This window comes from Empidonax traillii, unplaced genomic scaffold (assembly GCF_003031625.1).
Source record: "Empidonax traillii isolate 1590-97213 ecotype Southwest subspecies unplaced genomic scaffold, ASM303162v1 scaffold240:size1935192, whole genome shotgun sequence".
Classification (NCBI taxonomy): domain Eukaryota; kingdom Metazoa; phylum Chordata; class Aves; order Passeriformes; family Tyrannidae; genus Empidonax; species Empidonax traillii.
In genome coordinates this window covers 1,655,438-1,671,092 of record NW_020955433.1, presented here as the reverse complement: position 1 = coordinate 1,671,092, position 15,655 = coordinate 1,655,438, and the positions used below count along the sequence as shown (strand labels likewise).

General features: G+C 37.8%; 1 protein-coding gene across 7 annotated transcripts in view; it reads left to right on the top strand.

Annotated features, from left to right (window-relative positions):
• PDS5A (PDS5 cohesin associated factor A) overlaps positions 1–15,655 on the top strand; it is an 81,775-nt gene that overhangs the window by 19,419 nt on the left and 46,701 nt on the right. For all 7 annotated transcript variants that reach the window (XR_003571726.1, XM_027888529.1, XM_027888530.1 and 4 more), the window contains exons 3-6: positions 13,006–13,209; positions 13,646–13,732; positions 14,505–14,602; positions 15,095–15,221. Coding sequence is in view for 6 of the 7 variants with exons in the window: in XM_027888529.1 (XP_027744330.1) it covers positions 13,006–13,209; positions 13,646–13,732; positions 14,505–14,602; positions 15,095–15,221 (516 nt within the window). In the remaining variant the exon portion in view is untranslated. The remainder of the gene's footprint in view (positions 1–13,005; positions 13,210–13,645; positions 13,733–14,504; positions 14,603–15,094; positions 15,222–15,655) is intronic.

Sequence of the window (15,655 nt, the reverse complement as noted above, 5' to 3'; positions counted from 1 at the left end):
CAGCCAGGAAATCATTCTAGTTATGTTTCAGGTCCAGTTTTTTAGGCACCAGTTTTTTCCTGTGCTTTAACAATTTCCAGAAACTTTATTTTTAACAGGGCTACTTTAAAATAAAATGAAACCATAAGACACAGGCAGAGTAAGGAAGTTGTTGCATTTTGCCTTCAGTCCGTTCTGTAGTGCTTTATTTCTGAGCTTGGTCCCTGCCTGAAGGCAAAGCTGGGGAGGGGGTTGTATTTCTAATGCAGATAAATAGTGTGCAACAGGTAGCCAAATTTTCTGATAAAATAATGCTCCATTGGAGAAGGATAATTCATGTGAATAGAAATTCCTTGCAGCAGTGCATCTGGTTCAGTAGGTGCAGTAGCTGGTTCCTCACCAGCTGCTGGCAGAAGTTTGCTGCAACGTCCACCTCAACCAGTGCCTTCTGCGGAGCTTGTTTTGGTTTGATGTGCTGTTGGTTAGGGGTTTTTTGTGGTTGTTGTTGGTTGGTAGTCTTAGTTTTGATTGTCAAAGATGAAGGCTTTTTACAGTTTTACAATTCTGATTTTTGTCCATCCTTTTGCATGGCAGTGGGAACTCACAGCTTCTGCATTCTATGTAATTATGACAGTCCTGTACTGTGACTCCAGGAGATGACAGCAAGATAGACAAAAATCTTTAGTGCAGTTTTGTCACTAGATATGGTTCATGTTGGACGTTCACATTATTTGTCCCTTGATTTTTCAGTCCTAAGGCACAGTGGAATCTGGCTCCTAAAGAAACCAGAAAAGGGAATGTTACAGCTGAAGAGTATTTTCTTGTTGACCATGGTACCTTCTGGTGCTACTGAGTGTGATGGTATTATGTGTAATTGCTGGACATTGAATGAGTTCCATGAAAGAAATTTTAATTCCTTTATTCTCTTACTGCCGCAGACTGTGCGGAGTTGAAGTTTGAGGTACAAATATTTCACGTAATTTTATGCTTCAATAGGTTTCAACTCAGCACAGTTTACAAGATTGCTGAAATAGAAAAACTCAATTTTCCTAGAAAAAAGTATCTTTTTTTGGGCTCATTTGTTGGTTGTGTTGAAACACAATCAGGAGAATGCATGGTGTGCTTTATACATGCCTCACTTTTGGATGACTGTGTCAGGAAGACTGTATGATGCACCGTGGGATGCATCTGCACTGTGGTGTAGAAAAAGACATGGATATAGTCTTATTTAAAACATCAGTATTGCTGGCAGCACAGCTCTCTAGTTGTGTTTTAATGTGAAACTCTAATACATAATTGTGTTGTGAGAACTGATCTTTAAATACTCGCTTCAAAATGAATCCTTACAGTCAATTTACAGTAGAAATGCAAATGCCAGTTTTGTTCTTGTCCAGCACCACTTTCTCTTTGGAAGAGGAAATGAATTATCACACAGCAGTGAGTTGGTTATGAAGAATTCTCTCTCTAACATCTGGATGCTATTATCAAAGTACTTGGGAAACTTCATATGGAAATAGAAACTACAGCACCATGAGGAATACGATCTTAAGAATTTTGGGGGTTTGTCCCAGCCATATATAACATTTGCCAGTATACCTAGGGATAAAGGACTATTTAATGAAATGCTTCTAACTGATGATGTCTTGAATTATCATTAGAATGTTTAAAAAATAGACTCTTTCAAGTCCCTCTGCAAATACTCTTATGTATCTACGTATGTGGAAGTGAAGTTTCTGAAAACTTAGATGACTTTCAGTGTTGTAATTTATGAACCTTCTTAGAGTATTTAAACAATTGCTAGTCTTTGGCAGGAAAATTGTAAAGAATTCCATGACAAATCTTCCCAGTAATAAAGACTGGTAATAAATACTGCTGAAGACTGAATTGCTTAAAAAAAATTAAAATAAAAATTGGTGCTGTGGCACTACACTTAAATCATGGATGTAAGAGATCAAGAGGATTAGTATTAATATGAAGAGATCATGTGCTGATAAATATATGCACTGTCTTTTTATTATTCAAGAAGTATCCACAAGTTGTTAAAGTGGGTGATTTGATCCACACTATTATAGTTTCTGTCATAGAAAAATTGTGTGAAACAGTTTAAAATTGGCGTAATAAAATACTTCATGAAGTTGTAAAGGACTAAACCAGGGGATACTTAAGTATCAGTCGAGGCTGCTTAGTGAAATCTTTGACTCAACAGCTTCCGTTGAGAAGTCCTATAGAATTTAATGCTGGTTAAGGAGCCAAATGGTAAACAGTATAGGCATTATGCATCCCTTATATAAATCAGATATGTGTGCAATAGTCAAGTTATAGTAAATCTTTGCCTCCAAAGGTGTGAGATGAGGATGTGATGAGAATAATAAGAACCTGGAAGGCAAAGAAAACGGTGGCCTAGAAAGGTAAATGGGGAACCTCTGCTGTCTCAGGTCATGATACAAACCCAGGAAATACATGATTAAATTAAAACGAGTAAGTTGATACATTGCATACAAGTTTTGAAAATTACCATAACAAGGTATTTTTGAGACCTTGAATTTAAAATTATAAGTGATCACATCTTATCTACTCAGTTTCTACTGAGTAGAGGTAAAGGTAAGTTTTCTAGCAGCCTAGTAGGATTTGGATATAGCTACCCATTTCAGGCTTTATGTGCTTGCCACTATAAAGTTTAAGAATTCGTGTCACTGTTAGATTATTTGTTAAGAGTTTGTGCACTAGAAGACTAAGTAGTCCTTCCCTTCCTGGTCTTGGCTGTTGAATTCTATCTACCTTCCCTTCTGCTAGATCTGTCTGTGATCTAACTGTACTTGTCAGAAAACTGTCCAGGACTTTTTCCAGGGAGTTTTTCAGACAGATTTGTAAGTTAAATTGACTCATGGAGTTACTCAGCAAGTGTTGGGTCCAGTGCTAAGTGTGCACTGCTAAGTGTCCACTGCGTGGACAGAAGCAGGACAGGGTGAGTAGTGGGAAAGGGAGGAGATGGTGGCTGCAGGTGGTTAAACTGGATCTCCATGTCACAAGGAACCAATACCATAGCTACCTGGAGACTGGTTTGAACTGTGTACCGATGTGACTCCTGGTTGGCACGCAGGTCTGAATTTTTGTCTCTGCATCATCTTCCTTATATCCTGTCAGTGTGTACAGAATTGTAAGAAAGAGCTCCAACCAGCCAGTTACAAGGGAAGTTCTGTTAAATTTCAGACTATTAAAGCTGATTGTAAGGAGGTAGGGGGGTGTGTTGGTGGGTGTGTGTTTTGTTTTCTTTTGATTTATTTTAACAGCTTCAAATAGTCCTCATTTTGAAAGAAAGGAGAGATGATAAAGATTCCATGTTGTTGCAACAGTGTGGATATAAAGGAACTTACAGGATGTTCTTACATGAAGCATGATGGTACCTGCTTAAAGACAAAAGATAGAGACTTGGCTTGAAAGTGTCATTTGGCTTGAAGGATAAAGCACATTACTATAATATATAGTAATGAAGGGGGTACAAAAATGATTTTGAATCTTCCAAATCCTACTGCAATAAAATGTATTATGATAACTCAATATTTAATTTATAATTTAATATAAATATAATAAAACAATAATATTTTAAATCAATGGTATTGTCTAAAATACTCAGTTCTAAGCAAAATGTTGTCTTTTGCTAAAGCAGTAGTGATGAGAAAGGACATGTATTTTCTTTGCACATCGTGAGTTTGATTTTTCCCATGGGCTTGTTCCTAACCAAAGAGGACAAGATGGATTACATGCAGAGATAACAGCATTAGGATTATCTTCTGCTGGACAGGAAAGACACCATTTTACTCCTTTTGCACTGTTGTGATCTTGGGAAGCATACCTTTTTGGAACCTTTCCTTGCATCAGTCCGTACAAGTGGCTGATGTCAGTGTTGCATGACTCATTTTGCAGGACAAAGTATTCCACCACTATTTAAAAAGCATGTTTTAATCTGTACCATGAAGAACATTTTGGATTAAGGCACATGATTTTTTTCATTTTGTTTGCCTTTTCCTCCTGCGTCTGTTGCATTTATTTTACTGTGAGGAATCTTCTACCTTTACAACAGAACTGGAATTGTGAGGTGTGTTGATTATGATGATGTAAGATGTGGGTAATTGAACAACCTCTCTCCCAAATTGGTAACATTACTTGTCCTGTTTTGATTAGGATGCTGTATGTGTGTGATCTTTGCATTCATTATGTAGTTACTTAAAAATGTGTATCAAGGAAGTTACCTTAAATAACCCCTGAACTCAGTGTACTGCTTTGATTACACATAGTAGCCAGTGTTTCTGCTTTTTCATACATTAGATAAATTTAATATTTGGACTCTTGGAAAATAGTTGGAGTTGCTTGATGCAAGGAAAATAATACAGAATATATTGTTTTACCAGTGTGAAGATAGCAGTAAGTTACAGATCTGTGACTTCTTTGCGTGTGATCTGTCAGTTGGCAGAGCTCTCAAGCTCAGTGTAGGTTAGTCCCCAGGGGAAGGATAGCCAGTTAAACTGTTTGCCCAGTCAGAGGACTATATCACTGTACAGGCTACCACTGGTATTCCTGCATCACTTTTACATGTCCTATGATATGTTTGTAATCACATCTGGAAACCTTGGTCATTGGCTTCACTTGGTGAGTAGGATGTAAAGAAGGAAACAAATAGTCTTTGCCCCAAAGAGTTTAGAATATGCTTTATATAATCTTTTATTCAACTTTTCATTTCCCCTTACCCCGAGTTATTCAAAGCCAGTTAAATGTCTTGTCAGAGACTATAGATTAAAGCCTTTGTAGTGAAAATCAGGCAATACAATTTATTTTTCAGGGGTTACTAATAGTATCAGACAGGGAGTGCTACTTTTCATTTTACAGCTGCTATGACAGCAGCAGAACTTCTGATCCTTTCCAGTTCATTGATTCTGTGATTGTCATGTCATAGAATCATAGACTGGTTTGGATTGGAAGGGACCTTATGGATTATCTAGTTCCAAACCCCTGCCATGAGGGATACCTTCCGCTAGACCAGCTACTCAAAGTGCCATCCAGCCTGGACCACTTCTAGGAATGGGGCATCCACAGCTTCTCTGGGCAGCCTGTTCCAGTTTCTCACCACCCTCACAGTAGAGAATTTTCTTCCTAATATCCAATCTAAACTTACCCTTTCTCAGTTTAAAACCATTCCCTGTTGTCCTGTCTCTACATGCCCTTGTGAAAAGTCCTCCAGATTTCTTTTAGGCTCCCTTTAGGTACTGGAAGGCTGCTATAAGATCTTCCTGGAGCCTTCTCTTCTCTAGGCCAAACAGCCCCAACTCTCTCAGCCTGTCTTCACAGGAGAGGTGCTCCAGCCCTCTAATCAACTTGGTGGTCTTCTCTGGACTCACTTCAACAGGTCCATGTCTTTCCTGTGCTGAGGACCACAGAGCTGAATGCAGCATTCCAAGTGGGGTCTCACCAGAGAGGAGTCAAGGGGCAGTCACCTCCGTCAACCTGCTGGTTGCCCTTGTTTTGATGCAGCTCTGGATACACTTGACTTTCTGCTCAGTGTTGTTGGCAAACTTGTTGAGGGTGCACTCAGTCCCACTGCCTGTGTCACCAGCAAAGGTGTTAAACAGTGCCAGTCCTGATACCAGCCCTGAGGAACACCATACTCCAGTTCAGAGACAAGAACGTTTTCTGGGACAGTGTCAAATACTCAGCACAAGTCCAGGTAGATGACATCATTTGCTCTTCCCTGATCCACCAACACTAACCCCATCGCAGAATGCCACTGAAATTGTCCCCTTACGGAAGCCATGTTGGCTATCACCAGTCACCTCCTTATTTTCCATTTGCCTTAGCATAATTTTCAAGAAGATCTGTTCCATGATCTTAAAGGTGAGACTGATCAGCTGTAGTTCTCTGGGTGGGCCCTGGGAAGGAGTTGCTTGCAATTAAGTGAACCCTGCAAGCAGATGCTGCTCCATGACACATGCTTCCATGGTCAGAAAGCAGCCCCAATTCTGAAGCTGGAGATCCTGCAGGCTCAGTCCTGCCCATTTCTACTTGCAGCGTTTTTCCAGAACATGAATGGCATTCCTGTATTAAAAGCATATTAAAAGGATTATAGAATCATTAGGGTCAGAGAAGACCTTTCAGATCATTGAGTCCAACCAGTGCAACGAGTGGTGAACTGTCATGTTCACCACTAAACCATGTCTCATCTACACACTTACAAACTTTCAGGAATGATGATTCCTGCTTGGCCACTCTTTCAGTAAGGATATTTTTCCTAGTATTTATCTGAACCTCGCCCAACACAACTTGTGACTGTTCTTGTCCCTTTGCTTGTTACATGGGAGAAGAAAGTGACCCTCAGCTCAGTACAAGCTCCTTTGGGGTAGTTGTAGAGAGCGATAAGGCCTCCCCTCAGCCTCCTCTCCTTCAGGCTAAACAACCCCAGCTCTCTCAGCTGCTTCTCATAACACTTATGCTCCAGACCCTTCACCAGCTCAAACTTGGTGTTGTCTGTGAACTTACTGAGGGTGCACCCAATCCCCTTGTCCAGATCATCAGTACAGATACTATCTATACAGGGCTGGCCTCAAAGAGAGACTTTCAGCCATTGTTTCAGTAGGTTAATTAGCACAGTCTGGTAAATGTCATCTTACAAGAAAAGGCTTTTGTGACTCCTTTGGTACCACCTTCTGTACCTTTCAATTTTTTTTTTTTTTTTTTAATCAGTGATGGTAATCAGGCCTAAGTAATGTGTTTCAAATCAGCATTTAGTATTTTTAGCATTTCATGAGTTGTATCGCTGTTTTTTCCTTTCCTTCTTCTGTCATATCCTGCAATTGCATTTTCATTGTTTTCATGCACATAGCCTGTTGTTGGCTTGTAATTTCCTTACAATTGCTTAATAAATGTCCATCTTTCCTCTCCTGTTGTTTCCACCTGATAAGCTCTTAATAGCATAAATTCTTGGATTTAAGAGCTAAGCATGAGACCATTTACCAGCAATGAATTTTTAGTGTTTCTGTTACCATATAATATCCTATCCTTTATTGCCAGTCTGTAACTGTGTCATTACCATCCATTCCTACCATTCTGCATTCGTAAGTTCATTCAGGTTCAAAATGTCATTTTACTTTAACGCTGAGAAGCTAAGGAGACAATCTTCATCTCTTGCAGCACTCTCATTTTCCATGTGGCTCAGTGTGATGCTATTCTTGACACTTGGACAACTTTCTTGTCATGGTTGATGTTGTGTAGAGTGTTGATTATCTTATTGAAGGCGTGAGCTATTACAAGATGAGGGTTAGCAAGGTAATTTATTTTTTATGTGCTACCCTGTCTTTCTTAACTTCTTTATTTACCCTTCCAGATTTGGTTTGTATTATGAAATTCTGTTGATGTCAGCCTGTTGGATGTATTGGCAAGATCTCTTTTCTTGATCATTATGTTAATATTTGATAATTTCTGGATACTTGGTATCTTCCTTGTTTGGCGGTGGTGGTGGGGTGTGTGTGTGGTTTGTTGTTGGGATTTTTTGTTGTTGGGTTTTCTTGTTTGGGGTTTGTTTTGTTTTTGTTTTTTTAAGAAATGCCAACAAAACCTTTGGTGTTAAATGTGTGATTTCATTTATTGAGTATTTAAAGATTCTGGAATAAGTGATCTGATCCTCCTGATTTGAATACTTTGATATCTTTTCTTTTTGTTTCTGTCCACACATGTTTGTTTGGTGCTTCTGACTGACAGATGGGATTGTATCTGAGGGAGACCAAAACTTCTCATCCTAAATCTGCACCATGTGGAAGTATTTTTTCCAAAAATGCTTGTCGGTGAATTTTGTTGTGTTTTACACTGAGATCTTAGACAAAGAATATAATTTATTGTTAATAGTTAATGGCAAGAATTACCTATAGTACTGCTTAAATCTTGTGAGGAAAAATGTAAAACCACTCAGATGGCAGTTGAAAATTGCTGTATTTGGGTGTACTGTAATTTTAGCCCTTTCTTGGTGTCTCTCACAGAGTTGTCTAAGCTCTTAGGTGTCACCCAGGCTCACATCCATTTGGTTATGTTTTACTTCCAAATATCTTTTGTATTTAACCTTAGTAGTGAAGTTAGCTTCTGATATTATTCCCATTATAACAAATGGCATCAAATTCTCTCAATTGCTAAATTTCTTCTTTTGATGATTGCAAAATTTTTAAATACCAAGTATCTTTTCCTGGTCTTTTTACAAGCTGATCATGGTTAAATGTTACTATTTGGGAATCCTTTGAGTAAGCTGTTGTAAGAAGAGTGCAACAAGTGCAACCTGCAGACCTTTTCTCTGCTGTGACTGGCTTGGAGGTTGTGTTTAACCCTGCCAGCTTCAGCAAGGCTTTTGTAGATCTGCCTACTTCTTCCTCTCTGCAAGCATTGGTCTGTCTTCTCTCTGCCAATTACCCTGTCCTCTCTCTCGGTGTTCGTATGGCTCTTCTCCCTGTAATACTGGAGTCATCAGTAGGTCTCAGCAGCAGCTGGTCTTCCTGATTCCACAAACCATGTGCCCAAATCTACAGGATCTGAACAGTAGAAGTTAGTTCCATGTGAGGCATAGGTTTTGCACAAGAACCACATGCAGCTGAGTCACATGAGGGCAAGCTACGGTGCTGATTTAGTGTCTTTGAAAACAGGCTGCATGTAAGCTGCCTGTGAGGTATGGGCAGTCTGTGAGCAATGCTTTGGCAACCTCTGGTGTGTGTTTCAATGCAGCTGAGAGGCCGACAGCCTCACAAGAAGCTGCAAGGATTGTTCATCTCACCTCTTTTCAGGCAGCTAATCACACTGAGCTGCTTTCATGGTCGATGCAGAGTTCCAGGGCAAAACTGAGGTGACATCTGTAAATGTCATTATAAACATCTGTGCTTGAGCTCAGTCAGGATCTCTGCATTTCTCTCTAATGGGTGAAAGGGTAACCCAGAGTGTCTGGCTTGCACACTGCGTGGTTGGTGCAATCGGATGAACGCCTCCCTGAGAGCTTTAACTTCTTTAATTTTCAGTATGTTTGCAACATGCTAAGAGTGATTTAAGCAGTCTTCATTTAGCTGTTCTCGCTAGTTTGAATGAAGGCTTTTGCATTTCTTCTGTGTTGGAGTCAGATTATTTCACGTACATGTTTGCAGATCCTGGGAGAGTAAAATCTTGATCTGATAGTTAGAATTTCAAGGTAGTATGGTAAAAATGGCAATAATGAAAATTTCTAGAATAGTTTTAGCAGTTTTGGTCTTGCAAGCTAAGTAGAGCACAGGTATGTGACAGCTTAATGGAGATGCATTAAATCAAAAGCAATAAAAATGAATTTAATAATAAATGCACATAGCTGTATTTTGTTTACATTTCTCTAGCAATTAGTGCTTAAATCGAGTCCTTAACTGTTTGGAAAAGAATTGATGATATTACATTAATGTGTTTAAAGAATACTTTTCTGTCTCCTGCTTTTTGCACAGAGGACACTAACAGTTTTTTGTGGTGAAAGCTGTTAAGTCTGTAGGGTTTTATATAAGTGAATATTAGTGTTCTAGTTAGAGTTGTTTTGATTGTACAGCAGTTAGACAATAGTACTGTAATTTAAAAAAGTAGTGAGTTCCTGTTACAGTTTGATCACCACTTCTAGGAATAGAAACTGAGCATGAGAAGGAGTGATTTCCAGTTTGGAAACTTGAAACCTTAAATTATTTCAACCTTTAGTCTTTTTGTATCTGTAGAGTTTATTTTAGATTTTCAGTTTCATGAGCAAATTCTTTTAGTGGATAAATTTCTAACTGTCACAATTAATACTGGTATTGCAGTGTTTAGGCTAGAAAAAATGTGACTGTAAAAATGTTTCTAAACCAGTTATGATCAGTTCTTCATAAGGTGTTAAAACTTATTAAGAGGTTATCGGTATTTGTTAGGCATCATGCAGCTTGCATACTGCTGCTTTTTTTCTTCCTTTAATTTCTTTGAGAAAACTCATAATTTGTAACAGGAAATATACAAAGAACAGGACCTATGTGCAATACAATTTAAGGAAGATTTTTGGAAGGGCTGGATGCATATGCTGAATTTTATGTGTTCCTTCTGAATACAAGAGCAACACAGGAAAATCTATAAGGCTTGGTGTGTTTTCAAACAGGGAAGACAGTGTGAAAGACTAGTTTCTTTACTGTAATCCCAGAATGTCCTAACATTTGTTAATCAAATGGCAAAGTTGTGCTGCTTTACCTCGTCTGTTTTTGCCATGTCAGAAAAGGGATAAATGCAAGATTTGTGCATATTGTCATATGAATATAAGACTCTAAACAAAGATCTCAGGGTATGGAGATCTGATGTAGGAGGATATGGAGAGAGAAGGTTGGTCTTATGGGGAAGATCAAAAGTTTGCTTTTATAGGTCATCTGTAAAATCAGTAGAATGACTAATAAGAACTTTGGAGAGAGAAATTGATACGGTACAGAAGCAGTTTATTAGTATCTACAGATCTTTTAGACCTTTCTACCATTTTTGTAAAACCTTCCACGATAGTTGTCTGAATCCCTTGCCGCAAGTCAAGGCCATTATTCCTTGTCCTGCCACCAGCAGAGAGCAAGTGTGTGTGGTGTGGGTTTTGTTTTTGTTTTGTTTTGTGGGGTTGGGATTTTTTTCATTATGTTTTTTGATTTGATGATGGTATTGGGTTTTTTTAATTTGATTGTGATTAGATTTTTTATTGCTGGGGTGTTGGGGTTTTTTTCAGGGTTGTTGGGTTTTTTATAACACCTTCCTGATTGAAAGAATCTGGTAGGTTTTAAAGAGTATATTATCTGCTTTTTTAATTCTTGAATGGGACAGGTGTTCTAGGAAGGGGACATGTGATCACAGAATATACTGAGTTGAATGGGACCCATCAGCATCTCCTATCCATGTACAGGACAACCATAAAAATCACTCAACGTGCCCAAGAACATGGGCAAATGCTTCTTGGACCTGTTCCAGTACCCAACCACCCTCTGGGTGATAAACCTTTTTCTAATATCCAACCTAAACCTCCCCTGACACAACTTCAGGCCAATCCCTCAGGTCCTGTCACTGTCACCAGAGAAAAGAGATCAGTGCCTGCCCCTCCTCTTCCCTCATGAGGAAGTTGTAACTGCAATGAGGTCTCCCCTCAGTCTCCTCCAGGCTGAACAGACCAAGTGACCTCAGCTGCTTCTTATACCGCTTTGTCTTTATACCCTTTATCATGTTTATTCACTCTCCTCTGGTCACGCTCTGATAGCTTTACATCCTTCTCACACTGTGGTGACCAAAATTGCCCCCTGCTCTCGAGGTGAGGCCACACCAGCCCAGAACAGAGCAGGAAAATCACCCCCCTGCTTGATGCACCCCAGGGCATGGTGATAAGTGACCCTGTAACAGCCAAACCTGTGCTGTCTCTCAGCAGAAAACACACCTTAAGAATATTTTTAGTGAAAGAGACCAATACAGATAAAATTTGTATCTTTATGGACTGTGGCTGCAAAGTTCTCTTTTTTTTTCCGGTTTGTTGTTGTGTGGAGTTTTTCTCCTCTCTCTTCCTTTCTTGAATTTTATTTTTGTGGTAAGTTGCTTCATGAAAGATTGTATTTGTACATTTATAGAAATTAAAGAAGAGTTTTAAGTAATGTGCTGTAAGAAAGGTTGCTGTCAAACATTTCATTTGTAAGATCTAGTGAGTTTGAAACTATTTCAAAACTCAGAAAGGAGATGAAGATGAAAGAGCATTTCCATGGTGGAGGCAGGGACATGCTTAATAGCAGATAAACAACCTTAGTGTCATTTGAATGACACAATAACAAAAAAAAATCTGTTTAGAGTAAGAGATGTGTTTATTAGTTGTGTGAACTTCGTCTTCTCTTGTGTTTTACTGTTATTATTTTAGAGGTGAATTTGACCCATCAGGACTTATTTTGTGTTTTCTCAAGAATTTCTTTAATGTGTGCAATGTGTATACTTGTGTCTGTAGTGGGTATGCTACTGGTATGCAGTGTGAGTGTCCTTCACAATTTTTACTCCAAGGATGCTCAGGTGACAAGGAGGAATGAAACACAAAGACTGATTTCACTAACATCATACTAAGACTCTCCAGAACATCTGCCCGTTCTGTGCTGACATCCTAGAAGTCATTCTCATCCTTTAACAAGCCCTATTCCAAAAATTAAATCTGCAACTTCGTATTTCTTCAAACTAAATTTTCACCTTTGGTTTTGCCAAATCATTGTGTTGAGAAGTTTCTATTAACTGAAGTTGTATAATAATTAAAAATAAACAATTCTGGTGGCATTTCTTCTTATCCATGCTAGAAGAAACAAGGAGACCACATAGTTAATTTTTTACATTATATTGATAAGCGTATAGATGCAGTTCTCAGTATGCAGAAAGAAAAGATCTGCAGCATTAGACTAATTTTATTTACATGAGGGATTAAATTATTATCTGATATTATAGTTTATTTAAACCAGATAGAAAGATTGTGCCTATGTAAAGCACTTCTTGAGCTCTGTGTCTCAATACAGGCAGAGTGTTAAGAGTGGCCTCTTAGGCTCCCCTGAAGTCTTGGCATAACTCTTAAAACAGCAGCATTATAGTGTAGCCCTGTGTTAGGCCAAATGGCATACAGCCCCCTGGAATATTTATGCTGAGGTGAGTCCTCACTTTGAATTGCAGTGGGACTGCCTTGAGGCAGAGATACTGCCATGTCAAACCTCATCAGTGTGCAGCAGTTTCTGTGCTCTGCCTCACATCAAAATTGACAAAATGAGTAGAGCTGCAAAGTGGTTTTAATTTAAAATACCAAGTTCAACAAACCTTTACATATCAGATTAACGCTTCTCTTTTTCTGACGCTTGTCCTAATAAAAGAAGTGTAGTTCAAACTGTGATTATGCAGCGGAACATGTATTGATAGCGCTACATCCTTTTAAAAGGTATTGTTTAGTAATTGGGAATAAAAGCAGAAAGAACTCAAATTTTTTTTTCCTTTGTTTTTCAGATGGTGGTAAAAACCTTCATGGATATGGACCAGGACTCAGAAGATGAGAAGCAGCAGTATCTCCCACTAGCCTTGCACCTTGCATCTGAATTCTTCCTCAGGAATCCCAATAAAGATGTGCGCCTCCTTGTAGCATGTTGCTTGGCTGATATCTTTCGTATCTATGCTCCTGAAGCTCCATATACTTCCCATGACAAACTTAAGGTAAAAATGCTTTATAAAATAAAGGCTTTCTTCCTACCTCATTCTCTTATTGAGGAAAATAAAAGCTACATCTCCTCCCCCTGCAAAACAAAAACAACCAACCCTCCTCAAAAAAACCCAAAACCAAAAAAGAGCCCAGAAAAATAAACCAAAAATCTCCAATGGATTTACTCCCATTTATACTGATATTCAATTTTACTAAAGAGATGTTGCTTTAATCCTGTGAGTCAGTGTAATAATTAAGGGCCAGATATGTAAAGGAACACTGGATGGCATGACCAGTGTCTGTGCTGGTGATAGCTTTCTGTCAGTGCCTAAAAAAGACAATTTAATGTTCTCATGAGTTTGAAAATGTGGGTAGATGTCACTACTAACTAGTTGTATTTTTATTCTCTGCTGAATCCAACTTGTAAACACTATATTGTTTTTTTGACAGGACATATTCTTGTTTATTACAAGACAATTAAAAGGCTTGGAGGACACGAAGAGCCCTCAATTTAACAGATACTTTTACTTGTTAGAGGTAACACAGTAGTTGTAACTTTCATTAGATGGTATTTGCTCTGCAAGCCTAAGAAATGTAATCAGTATTTTTTCCAGTAATTTTTCCAGATGTGGCAGTATGCCCCGGAAATTTATTCTGTAAATCACACCAGTCTCATTAAAGTTCAATGAATTGCTTCTTTTAGTAGTTATAATTCTGTTTGCGTTTAGTAAGTTCATTAGCCTGTAGTAGAGAACACATTGAAATGATTGGTATTTATTAACATTTAGCCTTTATCTTACAAATTTATACACTTTTTCATATCAAGAGGGAAAATTTCAAATGCTGATTAAAATGCAGATGTGCTTATATTGGTGATGGGAGGAGGGATATAAGATTTTTGCTTTAAAAATGTTGCAAAATGGTACTCTTGACAAGAATGGGGGGAGGGCTCAGTGTGCATTCAGAAATAGTATCTTCTATGTAAATCTTTTATTGATACGTGAAATTGTATGTCATATCATGAAGAAAAAATTCTAGAAATAGGAACTTAATATATTAACAATTTCTCTCAATTGGATTTTATATGTAAGAAATCAGATTATTCTATATGTAGGGTTTTTTTAATATATCTGGCAAAACCCCTTTGTATTAGGAGTTCTTTATATGCAAAACAAATATCCAGTCTCTTTCCCCAAAGGAATATTGTATATTATTTTTCCTTAAATAGAAAAAAACTGTAACTAACGTGATTATATTTGTGACTTAATATGAAGTTGTAATAGCCTGAATATCCTATTTTTTGTTTTAGAATTTAGCTTGGGTTAAATCTTACAACATCTGCTTTGAGTTGGAAGATTGCAATGAGATTTTTATTCAACTTTTTAGGACTCTTTTTTCAGTTATCAAGTAAGTTGAATTACTTCCATTATTTTAAACTGTCAAAATATGGGGATAGACTGAATCCTATCATAGTCTACAGATAAATATGTCTTAACGGAACAAGTCTTTATTTCTCCAAACGAAGAGATACAAGGAAAGCAAATGAGTGTGAATTACTGACAGTATGGAGGGGTGTATGTCTGAAATTAGATGTGTTTTAAAATTTACTATCTGTGTTCTAACATTTTACTTCATTCTGATTCATTTATCTACATTTTTATTTTCGTGATTGTGATTGTCTCTTTTGTTTTGATTCTCTTGAAGCAGAGCTAGATTGTTCTAGGTTTTTGAACCTTCCTGTAAGAGAAGAAAGTAACATAAAATAGTTTTGAATTTTGAGATGTGGACAGTGTAAGGGAAGGCAAACTGGACAGCGTTAGACATTGTTTCTTGGCCATACTGTTAATAATTTGTTAGGGTCTGAAAATTTAATATTGATAATATTCTTTATGATCTTAGTAATAGCCACAACCAGAAGGTACAAATGCATATGCTGGATTTGATGAGTTCTATCATCATGGAAGGCGATGGAGTAACTCAGGAGCTGCTGGACTCGATTTTGATTAACCTCATTCCTGCACACAAGGTCTGCAAAGTAAAATATTATAGTAGTAGTATACCATTATAACAACATCAATTTTTATTGCCTTTTGCTTGTTGTTTATCTCTTCACGCACTTAAACTGTCACAACTGTTTTATTTTCCCCCAGTCTTGTAAGAGTGGATTGAAAATCTCCTTTGGGAATTATTTGGTGTTCATTAACTGTGTCTAGATTATTCGATATGAAGAGATTGTGCCTACTTGCTACCTCAGGATCTCTGTACTGAAATAGTGTTTTCAAGTAAATGTAATAGGAAAACATTGTATCTTAAGGATCCTGGGTTGTCGGTTGTTTTGCTTTTGGGATTTGTTGCAAGGTTTATGATTGAAAAGATGTGAAGTATTTTTTAATTAAAAAAAAAAAAAAAAAAGGAAAAAAAGAGACTTCCCCAGGGCTTCTGTGGTGTCTTGCTGCTTCC